The 22,695-nt window shown below is 45.4% G+C and overlaps 1 protein-coding gene across 1 annotated transcript in view; it reads left to right on the forward strand.

Moving 5' to 3' along the window:
• The window catches only part of cdc16 (cell division cycle 16 homolog (S. cerevisiae)), a 55,667-nt gene that overhangs the window by 11,256 nt on the left and 21,716 nt on the right, over positions 1–22,695 (forward strand). Inside the window, exons 6-14 of the mRNA XM_078221486.1 lie at positions 2,646–2,805; positions 6,406–6,500; positions 7,727–7,860; positions 8,416–8,495; positions 8,917–8,966; positions 9,930–10,003; positions 11,635–11,760; positions 18,493–18,645; positions 21,387–21,450. Of these exons, the coding sequence (XP_078077612.1) occupies positions 2,646–2,805; positions 6,406–6,500; positions 7,727–7,860; positions 8,416–8,495; positions 8,917–8,966; positions 9,930–10,003; positions 11,635–11,760; positions 18,493–18,645; positions 21,387–21,450 (936 nt within the window). The remainder of the gene's footprint in view (positions 1–2,645; positions 2,806–6,405; positions 6,501–7,726; positions 7,861–8,415; positions 8,496–8,916; positions 8,967–9,929; positions 10,004–11,634; positions 11,761–18,492; positions 18,646–21,386; positions 21,451–22,695) is intronic.

Below are 22,695 nucleotides of genomic sequence, written 5' to 3' on the forward strand. Positions count from 1 at the left end.
CTGATATTACTGAGCCCTCAGGCTGCAAGTGGTTCAAATTCAACCCCTACTCTGTGGAGAAGTAGCTGTGCTGAGCCCTGGGGCTGTAGCTGGCTTCAGCACCCTGGCGTTAATGAGAGGGAAAATCGGCCAGCGTTCCTGCCCTGCTCAGTGATTCCCTGCTGGTCCTAATTGATTCATCTTGGGGAAAGCTGCAGGCATCTGCAGAAGGTTGGAATAGGAATGGAAGAAATGAGGGAGTACGGTCAAAATGGAATTTCAAATGTGAAATTCAAATATTGATAAATGTGAGGTGATTAATTTTGGTAGGACTAATTTAAATGTGGATTACAGGGTCAAAGGTAGGATTCTGAAGGCTGTGGAGGAACAGAGAGATCTTGGGGTCCATATCCACAGATCTCTAAAGGTTGCCACTCAAGTGGATAGAGCTGTGAAGAAGGCCTATAGTGTGTTAGCTTTTATTAACAGGGGGTTGGAGTTTAAGAGCCGTGGGGTTATGCTGCAACTGTACAGGACCTTGGTGAGACCACATTTGGAATATTGTGTGCAGTTCTGGTCACACTATAAGAAGGATGTGGAAGCGCTGGAAAGAGTGCAGAGGAGATTTACCAGGATGCTGCCTGGTTTGGAGGGTAGGTCTTATGAGGAAAGGTTGAGGGAGCTAGGGCTGTTCTCTCTGGAGCGGAGGAGGCTGAGGGGAGACTTAATAGAGGTTTATAAAATGATGAAGGGGATAGATAGAGTGAACGTTCAAAGACTATTTCCTCGGGTGGATGGAGCTATTACAAGGGGGCATAACTATAGGGTTTATGGTGGGAGATATAGGAAGGATATCAGAGGTAGGTTCTTTACGCAGAGAGTGGTTGGAATGGACTGCCTGCAGTGATAGTGGAGTCAGACACTTTAGGAACATTTAAGCGGTTATTGGATAGGCACATGGAGCACACCTGGATGATAGGGAGTGGGATAGCTTGATCTTGGTTTCAGATAAAGCTCGGCACAACATCGTGGGCTGAAGGGCCTGTTCTGTGCTGTACTGTTCTATGTATTTCGAGATTATCAGCTCTTCACTATTTTGTTAAATTTGTGATAATTAATGAAAATAATGCAGGGTGGGGAGAAGGTTTCCTCTCTGACAGTTAATATATTCTTGCTAAGCTGCAACATAACGTTGATTTCCAAGTTAATTTATGCAAAATTCCTCGAGTTTTGTAAGCTCCAGACTGAAAAGTACTGATCATCCATGAATGGTTCTCAACGTATAACGCGGCAATTTAACTGGTGACCTGAATTATCTGATACAATGAGACTATCTTAATAGTTTCCCAGGTAAATATATTAGTCACTGCATACGAGAGGGAACATAGTCTAAAAACAAGTGAAGAGGGCACTCAGTAGAGTGCATATCTCCGCCTTGATGTGTTAACAGTATTACAATTATGCAGTTCTTCCTTGATCTTTTTTCCTGTCTGGTTGATGTTCTGTAACTACAAAGCCAAAAAGAGAAATAATTTTATTTAGAGTCTCCATGAGGAGGGTTCAGATCAATTTGTATCCAGCAACCTGCTCTGAAAACTCTGCTCATATTTTGGCCGATGTGACAAGTTGCACCACAGGTGCTGAGATATTCCACAACATTCAACATCGAACAATCCACAACATTCAACATCGAACAATCCACAACATTCAACATCGAACAATCCACAACATTCAACATCGAACAATCCACAACATTCAACATCGAACAATCCACAACATTCAACATCGAACAATCCACAACATTCAACATCGAACAATCCACAACATTCAACATCGAACAATCCACAACATTCAACATCGAACAATCCACAACATTCAACATCGAACAATCCACAACATTCAACATCGAACAATCCACAACATTCAACATCGAACAATCCACAACATTCAACATCGAACAATCCACAACATTCAACATCGAACAATCCACAACATTCTTTTTTTAAGAAATCAATCCTTCCTAACTCCCAATGTTATCAAATCCATTAAAAGAAAGTTTTAATATCTGGGTGCACATTGCCAAAAACTAATCAGTTTTCCCTTGGCTCATACCCCATCTCTGTACCAATTTCCATTGAAATCCATTTGTTGGTTTTGGAGATATATTTACACACGTACAAACTAATGGGCAAAACATTACTTCCGCCCACTGTCGGTAGCGACTATAATTAGGGCTAAACCATTTTGGAGCAAAATCAAGAAAGACTATTTCCACTTGAAGGGTAATATAAATCTGGAATTCTGTCCTCTAGAAGGCTATGGGTGTTGGGGAAGGCATGGGAAGCAGTTGGAGCTTTCAGGACTGGTTTAGATATGAGGCAAAGATAATAAAATGGAGTTGAAGTACAGATCAGCCATGATCTAATTGACATGAACAGACTCGAGGGGTTGAATGGCCTGTTCCCATCTTTCTAGGAGAAGGGACAGCAGTTAGTTCATTGAGTTGCGACTTTATATGGTACCGATTGTAGTTTAAAAATAATTTCTGCTGTGGATGGTGTAAAGTAGCTGATGTGAAGGTGATTTGGTTTGTTGTGCATTCGTTGACTTGTTATTTGTTGAATAATATCGATTGCATTTTAACCTCCTGGAATGTTTCCTGTCAGATCAAGAGCTCGATTTGCCTTTTGCGAGGGAAGATCTATGATGCTATGGATAACCGACCCTTGGCCACGAACAGCTACAGAGAAGCACTGAAGCTTGATGTGTGCTGCTTTGAAGCATTTGATCTGTTGACGTCACACCACATGCTGACAGCACAGGAAGGTTTGAGCATCTGTTGCTTTGCTACCGTTTGCTGCGGTCACTGGAACTTGTTGTGGTCAGATATCAAATTAGTGGGAAGTTAGTTTCATTCACATATATTTGTAATAAATTCTGTACATTGAGGCTCGGAGCCTGTCCCTCTCCAAGCCTTCAGGCTACTCAGAGAAACGTCTCTGCTACTCTCGTCTCATCAGGATTGGCCATGATCTTCATTGAAAAATGTTTAAAGCACAGATACAAGTCATTGAGAACAAGAGGCCTGAATGTTTCTGCTCCACCTGAACCTCAACTAATCCTAACATTTCTGATCCTTTCTCCTTATTCTTATCTGGTTTCACCTGAAGTGGATTTATTAGTTGAATGGTAAGACAGGCTTGAGGGGCTGAATGGCCTCTTCCTATCAATCTAGGAGAGGGGTGGTGGTTAGCTGACCTTTAGTGGCTGTGGTGCATGTCTTCCAGTGCAAAATTAAAATGAGGATAATGACTGGATTCGAGGCATGTAACCCGATTAAAGATTTAACCACAAAACAGAGCACTTTTACTCACAGGCTAAGTGTTCTAAGGTTAGCACTGCTGCCTCACAGTGCCAGAACAAAGAACAGTACAGCAAAGGAAACAGGCCCTTCGGCCCTCCAAGCCTGTGCCGCTCATTGGTCCAACTAGACCATTCGTTTGTATCCCTCCATTCCCAGGCTGCTCATGTGACTATCCAGGTAAGTCTTAAACGATGCCAGCGTGTCTGCCTCCACCACCCTACTTGGCAGCGCATTCCAGGCCCCCACCACTCTCTGTAAAAAAACGTCCCTCTAATATCTGAGTTATACCTCGCCCCTCTCACCTTGAGCCCGTGACCCCTCGTGATCGTCACCTCCGACCTGGGAAAAAGCTTCCCACTGTTCACCCTATCTACACCCTTCATAATTTTGTACACCTCTATTAGGTCTCCCCTCATTCTCCATCTTTCCAGGGAGAACAAGCCCAGTTTACCCAATCTCTCCTCACAGCTAAGACCCTCCATACCAGGCAACATCCTGGTAAACCTTCTCTGCACTCTCTCTAAAGCCTCCACGTCCTTCTGGTAGTGCGGCGACCAGAACTGGACGCAGTACTCCAAATGTGGCCTAACCAGCGTTCTATACAGCTGCAACATCAGACTCCAGCTTTTATACTCTATACCCAGTCCTATAAAGACAAGCATACCACATGCCTTCTTCACCACCTTCTCCACCTGTGCTGCCACCTTCAAGGATTTGTGGACTTGCACACCTTGGTCCCTCTGTGTTTCTATACTCTTGATGGCTCTGCCATTTATTGTATAATTCCCCCTACATTATTTCTTCCAAAATGCATCACTTCGCATTTATCCGGATTAAACTCCATCTGCCACCTCTCCGCCCAATTTTCCAGCCTATCTATATCCTGCTGTATTGTCCGACAATGTTCATCGCTATCCGCAAGTCCAGCCATCTTCGTGTCATCCGCAAACTTGCTGATAACACCAGTTACATCTTCTTCCAAATCATTTATATATATCACAAATAGCAGAGGTCCCAGTACAGAGCCCTGCGGAACACCACTGGTCACAGACCTCCAGCCGGAAAAAGACCCTTCGACCACTACCCTCTGTCTCCTGTGGCCAAGCCAGTTTTCTACCCATCTAGCCACCTCCTTGTATCCCATGAGCCTTAACCTTCTTAACCAACCTGCCATGAGGGACTTTGTCAAATGCCTTACTGAAATCCATATCGACGACATCCACGGCCCTTCCTTCGTCAACCGTTTTTGTCACTTCCTCAAAAAACTCCACCAAATTTGTAAGGCACGACCTCCCTCTTGCCGGGTTGGCACTGCTACCTCACAGCGCCGGGTTGGCACTGCTGGCTCACGGCGCCGGGTTGGCACTGCTACCTCACAGCGCCGGGTTGGCACTGCTGGCTCACAGTGCCGGGTTGGCACTGCTACCTCACGGCGCTGGGTTGGCGCTGCTGGCTCACAGTGCCGGGTTGGCACTGCTACCTCACGGCGCTGGGTTGGCACTGCTACCTCACGGCGCCGGGTTGGCGCTGCTACCTCACAGCGCTGGGTTGGCGCTGCTACCTCACAGCGCCGGGTTGGCACTGCTACCTCACAGCGCTGGGTTGGCGCTGCTACCTCACAGCGCCGGGTTGGCACTGCTACCTCACAGCGCCGGGTTGGCACTGCTACCTCACAGTGCCGGGTTGGCGCTGCTACCTCACAGTGCCGGGTTGGCACTGCTACCTCACGGCGCTGGGTTGGCGCTGCTACCTCACGGCGCTGGGTTGGCGCTGCTACCTCACGGCGCTGGGTTGGCGCTGCTACCTCACGGCGCTGGGTTGGCGCTGCTACCTCACGGCGCTGGGTTGGCGCTGCTACCTCACGGCGCTGGGTTGGCGCTGCTACCTCACGGCGCTGGGTTGGCGCTGCTACCTCACGGCGCTGGGTTGGCGCTGCTACCTCACGGCGCTGGGTTGGCGCTGCTACCTCACGGCGCTGGGTTGGCGCTGCTACCTCACGGCGCTGGGTTGGCGCTGCTACCTCACGGCGCTGGGTTGGCGCTGCTGGCTCACGGCGCCGGGTTGGCGCTGCTGGCTCACGGCGCCGGGTTGGCGCTGCTGGCTCACGGCGCCGGGTTGGCGCTGCTGGCTCACGGCGCCGGGTTGGCGCTGCTACCTCACGGCGCCGGGTTGGCACTGCTACCTCACGGCACCGGGGACCCGGGTTCAATTCTGGCCTTGGGTGAATGGCTGTGCACAGTTTGCACGTTCTTCCCATGTTTGCGTGGGTTTCCTCCGGGCGCTCCGGTTTCCTCCCACACTTCAAAGATGTGCAGGTTAGGTGGATTGGCCATGCCAAATTGCCCCTTCGTGTCTCAAAATATATAGATCGCGGGAATAGCGGGGTAAATACATGGGATTTACTGGGTAAGCCTTGGTAAGAATCAGTCCAGACTTGATGGGTTGAATGGTCTCCTGCACTGTCAGGATTCTATGGTCAGCTGTGCTTAAATATGGTGGTAAATTGACAACACTGCATGCTGTCCTTGCTGAATGGGAGCTTAAGGTCAGAACTGGAGCTAAAACTTTCATACAGCCAATTCTCCAACCTGTGCCGCTGACCCTACAGCCTCTGATCCCAATGAGACTCCACGGGCCACTTCTCCAACTCCCTGCTATCGAGGTTCTGTTTGTCCCAGAGAAACCTCACCAAGACATCCCTGTTTAATTTAGACTTTTTCCAGACTGGCTGAAACTTGAATCTTGGAAAAGGTTTTGCGTCAACAAATTCTGAGGTGATTGACGCAGCAGTCAAATGAGGGAGTGGTTGGAGGTTTTCCATTTGCAGTGTGTCTCTGTAAAGAAAAGCTTTGAAGTGAATGAAGACTGGATTCCAGTGTCCTGTCCTTCACTCTGCTGTCTGAAGTGTAACAGTGCATTGAGTTAAATAGCCAAGGGACAAAGCTGGGAGAATCCCATGGCCAAGCAGTCAGCGAATCTGAGAATGACCAGTTGCAATGATGAGAGATACTCTGGGGCTGTCTTAGTACTCGTGAGAATCACATTTCAAACTTTCTTTGCAGAAAAGGAACTACTTGAATCGTTGCCTTTTAATAAACAGTGCACTGAAGAAGAACGCGATTTGTTGTACTTTCTGTACAAAAATAAATTGAAAAAGGTAAGGGCATTATTTATTTTAATTAGTCAGATTTCTTTGGGAGAATAATATTCTTTGAATATTTGATTATTTGTTTTTAAAGGATATATTTACAAAATATTTGTTCATCTTGCTGCATATATTTGTTCATCTTGCTGTTCAGGTGAAGTGTAGACAGAGTGTAGGGGTAGTTAGACAGGGCACTCGGGTAATATCATTCCCATTTTAAAGTTGTATATTCAGTGTGAATTGTCTGAGCAAACTTTTCACACTGTAATGACATCCCTCAGCCAGTAGAGGTGCCGCTGTACCTCCACTGGCAAAAGCATGCGATCACAGCACAACAACAACTTGCAGTTTATGTGGCGTAGAAAAACCAGCAGAAGGCCCTTCGCAGAGAAGCAATTTGACAAAGAAAAATGAGCAAAAGAGAAAGAATTGGGGGATCCAAAATCAATGTCAGGGAGGGCCTTGCAGGAGAAAGGGGGAGATGGCAGGGTTTAATGAGGGAATTCTGGAGTACAAGGGACTGAGACAGGTGGGTCAGCAAGGACGGGGGGGGGGTGCACGGGACATTTACCTGCATGCTGTCAACATCATCCAAGAACACATCAGGTTCCACAGGTATGCTGATGTCTCACAACACCAGGTTAATTGGAATTTGGAATTAGTGATTCCAAATAAACCTGTTGGACTTTAATCTGGTGTTGTGAGACTTCTTACTGTGCCCATCCCAGTCCAACACCGGCATCTACACATCACAGGTATGCTGATTGCACTTACTTTATCTCATCCCTGCTCTCCCCATCACCACAGTCGCTGTGCTGTTTAAAGTGGTTGTCCAGCATCCGTTTTTGGATGAGCTGCAGTTTCCTTCTGTTCAAGGCTGGGAACTCCGTTTCCTCACACTTTCCACCAGTCCCTCACCTTGGTGCACTTTAGTTAGGTTGTATCAGACTGTTTTCAGCCTCTGTATTCTCAATAACCAGAATATGTCTCTGCAAAAAGCTCCTCTTCATAAATATTGAGAAATGTCGACAGAAAATGTGCAAAGACGATGCAAGATTTTAATACAGGCTGTGCGGAGGACATATTCAAAGTATATTTCTTTAGAACTAGGTATCAGTAGTTTCACATCCGTTTCTCCCTCAAGCTATACCATGTCTTCTGATAGCTTAAGTTTCTTCAGTAATATAAAATATCATCTTTGTTTTTACGCTCTCACCATTTTATTTTTGCTCCAACAGTATAATAAACCGAGTGAGACAGTAATTCCTGAGTCAATAGATGGGCTTCAGGATAATCTGGATGTTGTAGTGTCGGTCGCAGAGCGGAATTACTACAACTGTGATTTTAAGACATGTTACAAACTCACTTCAATGTAAGTACAGGCTGCATGTCATAAATAAAATGCTTTACAACCGATGAAAAGCTCTGGAGTATAGTCATCGTTGTGTGTATGTTTTACTGTTACAGTGTAGAATATGTGGCAGCCAAACTTGGACAACAAGGTCCCACAAACCGCAATCTGCTAACTAGATAATCTACTTTTGGTGATGTTGGTTGAAGGATAACTATTGGCCAGGGTAATGGATTGAATGCCCCTATTCCTGTAGAGGATGGTGGCATAGGATCTTGTATGTCCAACTGAGAAAGCAGGCAGGGCTTTGGTTTAACAGCTCATTTGAAAGACGGTCCCTCCAACTGTGCAGCACCCCCTCAGTACTGCGCTGGAGTGTCCGGCTGAATTATGGGCATAAGTCGCTGGGGTGGGACTTGAACCCACAAGGCGAGAATGATGCCCCCTGAGCCGTGGCTGACAATGCACGTGAAGCTGAAGAGTATTCACAGTTGTTTAAAAAGTAATTGTTTGTAGACGGGGGGTAATTTCAAAGGAACAGATGTGACGTTGATTTTGGTGCATGTTTCTTGACAGGGTGATGAATAAAGATCCCTACCACGCAGTGCTCCTTCCCGTCCATATTGGAACATTGGTGGAATTGAACAAAGCCAATGGTAGGAACTGAGTCCGTCCTTTTTCGTTCTGACATTCGTTTTTTTCCCCTAATTTACCTTGTTGAACTCCGAATCCCTGTCGACAGGTCCCACCAGTTTCACCTACATCCGCACCTACAACTTTCTTAAGCCTTATGCTCCCTCTGCCCCTCCCTCTCTGCCTATCTGCCCTGGTTTCCTTCTGTTCCAGCATTGGCGAAAGAGTCTTTTGCTGCCTCTGTCCTACTCGGTGTAACCCTCCTCTTTACTCCCTTTTTGAAATGTCCGTGGTAATTCCTGTATTTTATCAGCTTTACTTTAGAACGTGACGTCCTGTTGGTTCTGGTTTCTGTAATTTTTCTCACTAATTTCCCGAGGTGTAAAATAAAACATTTGCATATGCTTGATCTTTTATTTAACTGATTTTCTTTCTGATTTTCAGAACTGTTCTACCTTGCACACAAGTTGGTGGATTTATATCCCAATAATCCAGTAAGTAGCTGGTCTCATTATTAATTATTTCCTTTAATTCTTTCTCGTGCAGCTGCTAACTCCGAGCTGCAAAATGGTCTTCAAGGGTTCTATCCAAAATGGTCATTTATTCATCTTGATAATATCAGCAAGCGAACTGACTACCTGAGGCATCACAAGTCAGCCACATCCAATGTTTTCCTTGAGGGGTGTGCGACCCACGGGAATCGGGCCTGTATTGCACACTGCACTAAACTGGTCACACTGCAATGAAAGGGAATCTTGCTCACATCCTCCTCCTTAGTTGATTTCTGCACTCATGCATTTCCACCTTGGGGCCACTGGGCAGTTATTAGGGTGGGGATACCGCCGTTGTTTTCCCCCTTACTAATCTGGAGTTATTGAGGTCAGTTGAGCTCTTGTTGCCACCCAAACATGGACCAGGGGTCAATTCTGGGGTCTATCTACCCCCCCCTGCAGCTCATCTTCACACTGGGTGAGCATTTGTGAAATCACTTTCCGTGCCTTTTCAGTTACGCAGCGAGAGGAATTACTTGCATCGATTTCCCCGGGTTCTCAGTGCCGTGGGCTGCTGTCTGCATGGACAATGTGCGTTCTTCCTTGATGTCATTGAAAAACCCCCATGTGGCATTGTCTGTCCCCAGAGAATCAATACAAGTCTGCACTATAACAAATTTCTCCAGATTTCAGCACAGAAACAGGCCATTCGGCCCTACTGGTCACTGCTGGTGTTTATTGGGGTTCCACATGAGCTTCCTCCCATTCCTCTTCTGTCCCTATCAGCATACCCATCTACTCCTCGTGTGTTTATCCAGCATCCACTTAAACATATCTGTGCCATTCGCTTCAGCCTCTCCTTGTGCTGGAGAGTTCCACCTTCTCACCACTCTCTGGATAAAGAGGTTTCCACTCCTGTGTGTTTTATTAACTTTCTGGGCACTGATGGTTGTGATTTACCTGCAGGTGTCCTGGTTTGCTGTGGGCTGTTATTACCTCATGGTAGGCCACAAGAATGAACATGCCAGAAGGTATCTCAGGTGAGAATGTTAGTGGTGTTACCTGGGTTTATGGGGTAGTTTCCTGCATCTTTACAAAAAGCTATTTCTCATTTTCTTTCTTTGTGTTTTCAATTTTGTGTTAAAAATAGTTGCCCTTTGCTGATTTTCTATTTTCCAGTGAACGGTTCATTAAAATTAATGCTGGAAAATCTCAGCAGGTCTGACAGCATCTGTGGAGTGGGTATGGAGCCAACGTTTCAAATGTTGGCTCTGTTCTGTCCCCACAAATGTTGCCAAACCTGCTGAGATTTTCCAGCATTTGTTACAGATTCCAGCATCCGCAGTATTTTGCTTTTACATTAATATCAATGTTTTATAATCTCATTTTGTAGTTAGGTGTACAAATGTTTGCAATTTATTGAGAGTAACTTTAAAATGAGAGGCAAACCAGTCAGGAGTGAAATCAGGGAATGCTTTTTCACACACAAAAGATGGTAGAATTCTGGAACACGCTTCCCAAATAGGCAGAGGTTGAAGGTGGAGTCAAAATGCCAAGTCATTGAGTTTGGCTTTTTTCTTTGGGGTGGTTAGCACTCCTGCCTCACAGCGCCAGGGACCCAGGTTCGATTCCCAGCTTGGGTCACTGCCTGCGTGGAGTTTGCACGTTCTCCCCATGTCTGCGTGGGTTTCCTCCAGGTGCTCCGGTTTCCTCCCACAGTCTGAAAGACATGTTGGTTAGGGTGCATTGACCTGAACAGATGCCGGAGTGTGACGACTAGGGGATTTTCACAGTAACTTCATTGCAGTGTTAATGTAAACCTACTTATGACTAATAAATAAACTAACTTACTTAGATGTTTTTATGGGAAACAGAAGGATATGCTGAGGGGGTGAGATGCAGCTGATTGGGAACAGGCTTGGGTGACACAGAAGCGCAAATCTGGATTAGTTGGATTTAATGGCCTGTTTCCGTGTTGTAAATATTTGGTAATTCTATATTGATTTGTTCACATTTCCTATTGAAACTGCTTCCGTCAGTGAGAGGGTCTGCTGTGGTGAAAGGGAATGAGGAAAAGACAGAGTAAGGTCAACTTCATTGCAGTGTTAATGTAAGCCTACTTGTGACTAATAAATAAACTTTAAACTTCAATGACCTCTGCTAGACAGCAGTTATCACAACTAGAAACAATGTTCAGGATACTTAAGGGTCAGGACAATTTACACCCAAACAACGTGTTTGTTTTATGCCAAAAGTTCCAGAACTAGGGGCCTAGGATCAAGCCTAAATGTTCACAGCTAAGACACATTTTCAACGCCTAAGATTGACAGATTTTTGTGAGGCGGGGCTATCAAAGGATACAGGTGATAGAATTAAGGGATTGGGACAGGTTTGAGGGGCTGAATGGTCTCTTCCTGTTCTATTCACAGGACATGCAATGATTGAAGCTATTGACTGTTTGAATGTGATGGAATTGTGCTGAGCTGAAGTTGTGTGTGCTGACTCTCTGAGTAATCCTATTGGTTAAAATACTTCTTCAAAGTGCTTCTCTGATGATAAATCTTTTTCCTAATCTAACCCAATCTGATTCACTAATGATGTCTCTGATAAAGCCTACTCACTGGGATTTTCTTGCCTTGCTTTTCTAATCGGAGCTTTTCTAACCTTTCAGTAAAGCCACCACCCTCGAACGAACCTATGGGCCAGCGTGGATAGCCTATGGCCATTCCTTTGCAGTGGAAGGGGAGCATGACCAGGCAATGGCAGCTTATTTCACAGCGGCACAGCTAATGAAAGGGTAAGAGTTGGTTCTCCACTGGAATCGTCAAATCTCAGTCAGTATTTTAACACAAGTTAGATTACTCACCTCACTGTTGATCTCCATCAGTAACAAGCAGGGGTGGCACAGTGGTTAGCACTGCAGCCTCACAGCGCCAGGGACACGGGTTCGATTCCCGGCTTGGGTCACTGTCTGTGTGGAGTCTGCATGTTCTCTCCGTGTCTGTGTGGGTTTCCTCCGGGTGCTCCGGTTTCCTCTGAAAGACGTGCTGGTTAGGTGTATTAACCCAAACAGGCGCCGGAGTGTGGCGACTAGGGGAATTTCACAGTAACTTCATTGCAGTGTTAATGTAAGCCTTGCTTGTGACTAATAAATAAACTTTACTTTTTAACTTTTTTTTTGCCTTCAAATGCTTTGTTTCAACCTTGCTTGCTGGTGTAATCTGTGACCAACATGGTCTTCAAAGCTGATGTCAACACCCCCTCTTTTTTAAATAACAAGCCTACTCTTCACGCTGGTATTTTTCCAGCTCCTACCCATTTCCAATCTCCCAGCCACTCCAGCTCAGTTGATGGTACCCTGACCTCCAAGCCATAGATATGGATACAAGCCCCACTCTAGGATTTGAGTATATAATAAAGAACAATAAAAATTACAGCACAGGAACAGGCCCTTCGGCCCTCCAACCCTGCACCGACCATGCTGCCCGACTTAACTAAAACCCCCTACCCTTCTGGGGACCGTATCCCTCTATTCCCATCCTATTCATGCATTTGTCCAGACGCCCCTTAAAACTCACTATTGTATCTGCTTCCACTACCTCTCCTGGCAGCGAGTTCCAGGCACCCACCACCCTCTGTAAACCTTGCCCCTCGCACCTTAAACCTGTGCCTCCTAGTAATTGACTCTTCCACCCTGGGAAAAAGCTTCTGACTATCCACTCTCATGCCCCTCATAATCTTGTAAACTTCTATTAAGTCTTCCCTCAACCTCCGTCGTTCCAGTGAGAACAAACCAAGTTTCTCCAACCTCTCCTCATAGCTAATGCCCTTCCTACCAGGCAACATCCTGGTAAATCTTTTCTGTACCCTCTCCAAAGTCTCCACATCCTTCTGGTAGTGTGGCGACCAGAATTGAACACAATATTCCAAGTGCGGCTTAACCAACATTCTATAAAGCTGCAACATGACTTGCCAATTTCTAAACTCAATGCCCCGGCCAATAATCTAGGCTGACGCTTTGGTTCTGTACTGAGGGAGTGCTGCCTTGTTGGAGACCTCGGGACAATCTTACCAAAAACATTCTCAATGCTGAATGAGCGAGAAAACAACTGGGGAGTTTCAGACTGGTTTTTTTTTTTGGTGAGTTGAAAAATGCAATCTTATGGCACTTAGTCAAAAAAAAGTACCAGGATGCGATTCTCACCAGTAGGGGGCGCACGGAGCCTAATCTTGCTGGTGAACAAAGGACAGCACAGGAACAGGCCCTTCAGCCCACCAAGTCTGTGCTAACACAGATGCCTCTCTCATCTAATATTTTCCTGCCTCTACATGGTTCGCATCCCTGCCTATTCATGTATCTATCCAGGTGCCTCTTGAATGTTATAGAATCTGCTTCCACCACCTCTTCCGGCAGCGCGTTCCAGGCACTTCCCACCCGCTGTGTGAAAAACTTGCCCCTTGTATCTCTTTTAAACTTTTCCCCCTCTCACTTCCAACCTATGCCCCCGAGTAATTGAACCTTCGATCCTGGGAAAAAGACTCTGACTATCCACTCTATCCAAGCCTGTTATAATCTTGTAAACCTCTATCAGATCCCCCCTCATCCTTCTAAACTCCAACGAGTACAAACCCAATCTCCTCAGCCTCTCCTCATAATGCAAACCCCTCATCTCCGGTATCAACCTGGTGAACCTTCTCTGCACTCCCTCCAATGCCAATATATCCTTCCTCATATAAGGGGACCAATACTGCACACAGTATTCCAGCTGCGGCCTCACCAATGCCCTGTACAGGTGCATCAAGACATCCCTGCTTTTATATTCTATCCCCCTCGCAATATAGGCCAACATCCCATTTGCCTTCTTGATCACCTGTTGTACCTGCAGACTGGGCTTTTGCGTCTCATGCACAAGGACCCCCAGGTCCCTTTGCACGGTAGCATGTTTTTATCATGTCTGGTCCCCATTTGTGGTTCAGCTGTGATCCTTGTCGGTGAGGATCTCGACTGGTGAGCGGATAAGGGCAAGTGAGCCCGGACAATAGGGCCAGTAATATCGCAAGAGGCGAATAACTAGGAGCAAACCCGATTTTCCGCCTCTCGCCCGATCTTACTGGCTCGCCCGGCCGATTGGCCGGCGGAACGGGCCAGTAAGATTGCCCCCCCCCTTGTCTTTCAGGTGAGTGTTTAAACAGAGGGTCTGTCTGCCTGTTCTTGTGTAAGAAATCTTGTGACAACATCTTGAGAAGCGGGGGAGCCCACAAGTGTCAGCATAGCACTTCAAACTAATCAAAGTGCTTTGGGAAATTCCCAAATACAATTCTCAAATTTATTCATTTCTCAAGTCCTGGAATAAGTCATTTCCTTGCAGTCACATCCCAGCGTGCCCTGAAATGGTGGGTAGTCCAGCGGTAGTCACCTATATTTTACCGCATTTATTCAGAAACAGAACATTTAAAGGTTTATTTATTTATTCTTGGGATGTGGGCGTTACAGCCATGGCCAGTGTTTACTGCTCATCCCTAATTGCCGTTCTATCGAGTGGCTCGCTCAGCTATTTCAGAGGGCATTTAAAAGTCAACCACATTGCTGTGGCTCTGGAGTCACAGATGAGAAGGGGAGGCAGTTCTATTCACCAGAAACTATCGAATCCACTCCCACGCTCCAGCTTTTTCTTCTTAATCCTGTAAATTATTCCTCTTCAAATACATCTGATTTCTTTTTTGAAAGTTCTGATTCCAGCATCCTTGCCGATCGTGTGAATAATTTTATCCTCGTTTCCCCTCTCGTTCTTTTGCTAATTATTTTTAATCAGTGACTCTGGTTACTGACCCACTTGCCAAGGGAAACAGCTTCTCCTAATTTACTTCATCAATATCATGCATGATTTTGAACACCTCTATCAAATCCTAACCTCTGCTGCAAGGAGAACAATTCCAGGTTTTCCAATCTCTCTTCGTAACTGAACTCCCCCCTCTCTTGGTATTTTTGTGATAAATCTGCTCTGTACCTTCTCCAAGACCTTGACATTCTTATTAAAACGTGGCGCCCAGATCTGGCCACAGTAATCAAGCTGGTTATAATCAAGAGAATATAAAGACTGACAAATCCCCAGGGCCTGATGGAATCTATCCAAGGCTGCTCAGGGAGACGAGAGTTGAAATCGTTGGGCCTCTGACGCAAATCTTTGTCTCGTCACTGGACACAGGTGAGGTCCCAGAGGATTGGAGGATAGCCAATGTGGTCCCGTTATTTAAGAAGGGTAGGAAGGATAACCCGGGTAATTATAGGCCGGTGAGCTTGACGTCCGTGGTGGGGAAGTTGTTGGAGAAGATTCTTAAAGATAGGATGTATGCGCATTTAGAAAGGAATAAACTCATTAACGATAGTCAACATGGTTTTGTGAGAGGGAGGTCATGCCTCACTAACCTGGTGGTGTTTTTTGAAGAAGTGACCAAAATGGTTGACGAAGGAAGGGCCGTGGATGTTGTCTATATGGACTTTAGTAAAGCGTTTGACAAAGTCCCTCATGGTAGGCTAGTGAAACAGGTTGGATCCCATGGGATAAAGGGGGAGGTGGCTAGATGGGTGGAGAACTGGCTTGGTCATAGAAGACAGAGGGTGGTAGTGGAAGGGTCTTTTTCCGGCTGGAGGCCTGTGACTAGTGGTGTACCGCAGGGCTCTGTATTGGGACCTCTGCTGTTTGTGATTTATATAAATGATCTGGAAGAAGGAGTAACTGGGGTGATCAGTAAGTTTGCGGACGACACAAAACTGGCAGGACTTGCAGATAGTGAGGAACATTGTCAGAGGCTACAGAAGGATATAGATAGGCTGGAAATTTGGGCAAGGAAATGGCAGATGGAGTTCAATCCTGATAAATGCGAAGTGATGCATTTTGGTGGGAATAATGTTAGGAGGAGCTACACGATAAATGGAAGAAGCATAAAGGGTGTAGAGACGCAGAGGGACCTGGGTGTGCAAGTCCACAGATCTTTGAAGGTGACGTCACAGGTGGAGAAGGTGGTGAAGAAGGCATATGGCATGCTTGCCTTTATAGGACGGGGCATAGAGTATAAAAGTTGGGGTCTGATGTTGCAGATGTATAGAACGTTGGTTCGGCCGCATTTGGAATACTGCGTCCAGTTCTGGTCGCCACACTACCAGAAGGACGTGGAGGCTTTGGAGAGAGTACAGAGGAGGTTTACCAGGATGTTGCCTGGTATGGAGGGGCTTGGTTATGAGGAGAGATTGGGGAAACTGGGGTTGTTCTCCTTGGAAAGACGGAGGATGAGGGGAGACTTAATAGAGGTGTATAAAATTATGAAAGGCATAGATAGGGTGAACGGTGGGAAGCTTTTCCCCGGGTCGGTGGTGACGTTCACGAGGGGTCATAGGTTCAAGGTAAAGGGGGGGAGGTTTAACACAGATATCAGAAGGACATATTTCACACAGAGGGTCGTGGGGGCCTGGAATGTGTTGCCGGGCAAGGTGGTGGAGGCGGACACACTGGGAACATTTAAGACTTATCTAGACAGCTATATGAACGGAGTGGGAATGGAGGGATACAAAAGAGTGGTCTAGTTTGGACCAGGGAGCGGCGCGGGCTAATTGTTCCTTGTTTCTCGTTTCATGGCTTCATTCTATGATCATCTTGCTGGTGCCAGTACAGAGCGAGACTGCGGATAGTTGGGAACCTGTCTCGGGGGCAGGGAATTCATATGGTGTTCGTGGAAGTGGAAATGACTAGGGTTGGGAAGCATTTTCCGATCAGGGCCATTGTGATCTCCTGGACTCGTTTCGATCGCCTCAGGGGGTCGGAGAGGAATTTCCCAGATTTTTTTTCCCCATATTGGCCGTGGGGTTTTTCACTCTGGGTTTTCGCCTCTCCCTGGAGATCACATGGTCGGGAATGGGGGGGTGGGGGTGAGTTAATAGGTTGTAATGAACAAAGCATCGTAGCTGTGAGGGACAGCTCGGTGGATAGGATATTGGTATGTAGATAGGCTGGAAAATTGGGCGGGGATCCTGGATTCAGGATTCAATCCTGGACCGGGGAGCGGCGCGGGCTTGGAGGGCCGAAGGGCCTGTTCCTGTGCTGTATTGTTCTTTGTTCTTTGGTGCCTAGCTCTGGAGTTTGTGAAGGATTTGCGTTGTTTGTTATATTCAGTGCTCCTAATTACAAAACCAATATCTCGCACACATTCTTAATCAACTCACGAATTTTCCCCACCACCTTCAAAGATGTGTAGAGATGCGCTCCAACTGAAATTGGCCTTCTTGCCATTGAATACTTTCACTATTAGTTTTTCCTGTGTCTATTTTCATAACTCTGTGAAATGTATTGGTTATGATCACCGTCAGAAAGGTGCTTTCCCATTGCAACATCCATCACTTCCCCTCATCTAGATCCAGTTCCCGGAGAGAATTACTCAATCAGGAAATTCTTGTGCATATATTGTAAGAATTTCTTGCCCAACCTGTTTTTCTTAAATTCTCTTTTGCCCGCTCACAGGGTAATTGAAGCTTTCTTTGGTTACCACTTTATTATTTTAATGTATCTCTGCAATTTGTCAAAGGCTTGCTCCTCTTCTCCTCCTCACGATTTTTGGGGTCTGTAGTAACACCCAGCAGTGTAACAGCTCATTTTCACTGCCTTAATTCGAACCAAATAGATTCAGCCATTGAGCCGTCTGGTATGCTGTCACTTGGGTGGAACTGTAATGTTACCCTTGGTAAATACTGCCATGCACACCCCAATCCTATCCCCTTCCTCGGATTTTTTGCTGTCCTGAATCCATTCTAACCATGTTTAAGCTCAGTCTCTGGTGCATCCATTATCTCAGAATCCCCATGTGTAAGTTGTGCCTGTAGCTGGTTAAGCTTATTTTCCCCTCGTTTTAAGATGCATGCACTCCGACACCATGCTGGCCAGCTTTGCATTTTCCCTCTATCTTAATTCCTGCTTTTTGTTTGATTCTTTTTGATCCACCTTGTCTCCCCTTTCTTCTGCTGCATATTGGTGCCTCTCCTCTTCTCAAATTAGTTTAACCCCCTCCCAAGACATTGATTATCTCAGGTGCAATCCATCCGGCTGAACAAATCCCAAAGCCCCCAAAACCTGAGGCACTCCCTTCTGCCCCACCTTTCCAGCCACACATTCATTTGTGCTATCTTTCTGTATCTGTCCAAACTAGCATATGACACTGCGAGTAACTTGGAGGCTACTACCTTTTGAGGTCTTGTTCTTACCTATCTCCTGAAACTGTGTGAAGAATCTCACCTTTCTCCCTTAAGACATTGGTATTAAACCAATTGATTTGAGTCAGTGCTTGTCTAATATATTAAAAAAATTGATTCCAGTACCTATGTGGCAATGGGTTAGTTTTTGTGTGCAGAAAGCAAGGTTTGGTTGACAGCTATATCTGTGCCACGTCTGTAATGCCATTGTTGTATTCGCTGGTTTTGATTTTATTTACACCTTTCAAAGGACGGCAGTGTTACAGAAGTTTTACATTCTGTTACCCGCAGGTGTCACTTACCAATGTTGTATATTGGACTCGAGTACGGACTGACCAATAATTCCAAACTGGCGGAGAGATTCTTCAGTCAGGCCTTGAGCACTGCACCTGAGGACCCTTTTGTCCTTCATGAGATGGGTGTGGTGGCTTTTCAAAACGCAGAGTAAGTGGGTCAAAACTTTTCAATGTACACATATGCCAGCTTATAAATTACACAGCAAATCAACTTTCACTAAACCACATTCTTTCAGAAATTCTGGGTGTACAAATAGAAAGAATGTGTTGATCTTAAAAGAAATCCTTCAATAGCTACCAGCCGGAGACTTTTTAAAATTCTAAGTCAGGAAATGGAATTAGTGGAGTTGGGTTCAGGCACCAACATAGACACCACAAGTTAAATGGCCCCTTTCTATACTGAGCCTGATGTCTGGGTATCCAAGCCTTGTTCACTCTTTTGCACTTTTTCTCACAGATTCTGTGTCACACTGTCTCTCTCGCTCTTCTCTCTTTCTCACAAGCTGTGTCACACTGTGTCTCTCTCTCTCTCACATGTCACACTGATGGTGTCTCTCATTCTCTCGCACTGTTTTTCTCTTAAACTCTGTCACACTGTCTCTTTTACACACTTTTTCTCTCTGACTCTGTGTCACACTGTTTCGCACACTGTCATCCTGTTTCTCTCAGACTGTGTCACACTGTGTCTCTTTTGTTCTCTTGCACTGTCTCACACACTCTCTCTTTCTTTCTCAGACTCTGTGTTACACTGGCTGTTTCACACATCATCCCTCTCTAAATGGCTCTCACCATTTTATCTTTTTTGTCATGTTTGGTAGCTGCCTGCATTAATGCCCACAGGTCATGAAAAATGATCAAACATTTGTTGTGGGAAACACAAGACAGATCTGGGAGCCACGCAAGGTCAAAATCCTAATTTTATTATATACCCATACACATTGCCATTGAATTAAAAGGTCAGTGAGCATTTTTTTAATGACCTGGAATGTGATGCCTGAAGGGGCAGTAGAAACAGATTCAATAATTTGGACTGCAGCAGCTCAAGGAGGCGGCTCACGTCCACCTTCTCGAGTAATTGTGGAGGACCAACGAATGCTGGCCTTGCCAGCGAGGCTCCCATTCCACAAAAACCTAACTTTCAAAAGAGAATCGGATAAATCCTTCAAAAGGAAATACTTGCAGAGCTGTGGGAAAAGAGCAGGGTGATCAGGACTGATTGGAAAGCTCTTTCAAAGAGCTAGTATAGACATTCTGGGCTGAATGGACTCCCAGTGTTGTACAATTTTATGAGATGCTAGGTGAATATGTAAAAGTGTCCTGGATGTGGGCTTATAGTTACTTGAACTGTAAATCTGAAAGACAAGGTCAAATGATGATGTAGTTATCAGGTGAAGCAGGATCAGACGCTGGGGAAAACTGGGCCAAGGACTCTTAATTCAGTCATGTAGAGAGTCCAAAATCCCAGGCCATCAATATGAGAATAGCCCCTAATAAATCCAATGGGGAATTGAGATGAGAATAGCGAGAAGTGCCGGTTAGGTGCATTGTCCATGCTAAATTCTTCCTCAGTGTACCCGAACAGGTGCCGGAGTTGTGGCGACTAGGGGATTTTCACAGTTACTTCATTGCACTGTGAATGTAAGCCTACTTGTGACAAATAAATAAACTAACTTGCTTAGATGTTTTTATGGGAAATAGAAGGATATGCTGAGGGGGTGAGATGAAGTAGAGTGGGAGCAGGCTCATGTGACGCAGAAACACATCTGGATTAGTTGGATTTAATGGCCTGTTTCCGTGTCGTAAATATTTGGTAATTCTATATTGATTTGTTCACATTTCCTGTTGAAACTGCTTCCGTCAGTGAGAGGGTCTGCTGTGGTGAAAGGGAATGAGGAAAAGACAGAGTAAGGTGGAGCAGTCGTCAGGTAAACTAGGAGCAAGGAGAAGCAAAACACAGAGAATTAAGTTACACAAGTTTGAAACAAAAACTTTTAAATGTACTTATTTTCCCAGAAAGAATAATTTTGTACAAACAAACATGATGGCTGAACACAGCATGTGTGTTGGACTTATCAGCTATCTCTGAACTCATCAACCCTGGGGGGTCCATCAATCCCGGGGAGTCTGCTTAAAACAGACAGTTCAGGAGATTTCAGATGAGATTTGGAAAGGTAAAAAATGGCAAGAGAGGAGAGTGGGACAAATTGAATTGCTCTTTCCAAGAACCAGCATGGGCAGGATGGGCTGAGTGGCTTCCTATGCTGTATGATTCTATTAAAATTGGTACCCAGTAATCAGATGCACAATACATCAACAGAAGCTAAACAAACTCTTGACATAACAGGGACAGGGGAAAATCTCACTGAAAATGTGACAACAACAGAGAAGTCAACTGATGAATGGAGAAAGTATTTGCAAAAGTAAGGTCCTCAACATTTTAATGACTAGATAAACAATGGGTGGCACAATAGTTCGCACTGCTGCCTCACAGCGCCAGGGACCCAGGTTCAATTTGGCATCTGATCACTGTCTGTGTAGGGTTTACTCGTTCTCCCTGTGTCTGCGTGGGTTTCCTCCGGGTGCTCTGGTTTCCTCCCACACAGTCCAAAGGTGTGCAGGTTAGGTTGATTGGCCATGATAAATTGACCCTTAGTGTCGGGGGAGTTAGCAAGGTAAATGTGTGGGGTTACAGGGATAGGACTGGGTGGGATTGTGGTCAGTATAGACTTGACGGGCCGAATGGCCTCCTTCTGTATTGTAGGGATTCAGTGATTCTTCAATGATTCGATAGAAGGATATGTCATGCCAGAGAGTCTGAATTCACAGTTGGCTTCTAACTTGTCCATTTTTTTTTTGTTGCTGAAATGAGTTTAAACAATTTTGTTTCAGCTGGAAGGCAGCAGAGAAGTATTTTCTGGATGCATTAGATAAAGTGAGAGCAATTGGAAATGAGGTAAAGTGTATATTTTATGTTTCCAAATAAGAACTTTCGTAAGTTGTATTTCAGTGAGTCGCACCAAGCAGCTGGATGTAGCAATTCCTGTCATTGTGCTGGTACAGTGTGCTGCCTGGACCGAGCAGTGTCTCAGTCTGAATGTTTGATGGGCCTTTCTTTGAACTGCATTTGTTTTGAGGTGACTAAAATGTATGGATATAGAATACAAGTGTCATACCCATACCTGAAAAGTTTAGATGACATATTTGTATGACAATCCATCTTGGTTTCCTCCTGAGGTCCCTAGCATCAGAGATATCCAACTTCAGCCAATTTGATTCACTCTGTATGATACCAAGAAAGGGCTGAAAGCACTTCAACATCCTGGGGTTTCCTGTTGACCAGAAACTTAACTTGAGCAGCCGTGTAAGTACTGTAGTTACGAGAGCAGGTCAAAGGCTGGGAATTCAGTGGTAAGAATCGCCTCCTGACTCCCTGAAACCTGTCAACCATCTACAATAGTCATGATGTGGAGATGCCGGCGTTGGACTAGGGTAAACACAGTAAGAAGTTTAACAACACCAGGTTAAAGTCCAACAGGGATAGGAAACCTGTTGGACTTTAACCTGTTGGACTTTAACCTGGTGTTGTTAAACTTCTAACCATCTACAAGTCAGCAGTGTGATGGAATATTCTTCACTTGCCTGGATGGGTGCAGCTCCAATAACACTCAAGAAGCTCAACACCATCCAGGACAAAGCAGCCTGCTTGATTGACACTTCCTCCAACACCAAGGCACAGTAGCAGCAGTGTGTACTATCTACAAGATGCACTGCAGCAACTCGCCAAAGATAGCACCTTCCAAACTCGCAACCTCTATCGCCAGGAAGGACAAGGGCAGCGGACACATAGGAACACCACCACTCGCAAGTTCCCCTCCAAGTCATTCACCACCCTGACTTGGAAGTATTTTGCCGTTCCTTCACTGTCACTGAGTCAAAATCCCGGAGCTCCTTCTCTAACAGCACCGTGGGTTTGCCTACACAATGTGGACTTGAGCAATTGAAGAAGGTGGTTCACCAATACCTTCACAAAGGCAATCGGGGGGTTAGGCAATAAACTCTGACCTCGCCAGCGATATCCACAACCTTTCAAATAATAAAAACATTGTAATCTAAATGAAAGTTTAAACCACAACACTTGAAAATGATGTTAAATTTTTGAATACTGGATACTAGATACTACATTTCAAAGAGTATATCC

The sequence above is a fragment of the Mustelus asterias genome, chromosome 10 (genome assembly GCF_964213995.1).
Source record: "Mustelus asterias chromosome 10, sMusAst1.hap1.1, whole genome shotgun sequence".
NCBI lineage: Eukaryota > Metazoa > Chordata > Chondrichthyes > Carcharhiniformes > Triakidae > Mustelus > Mustelus asterias.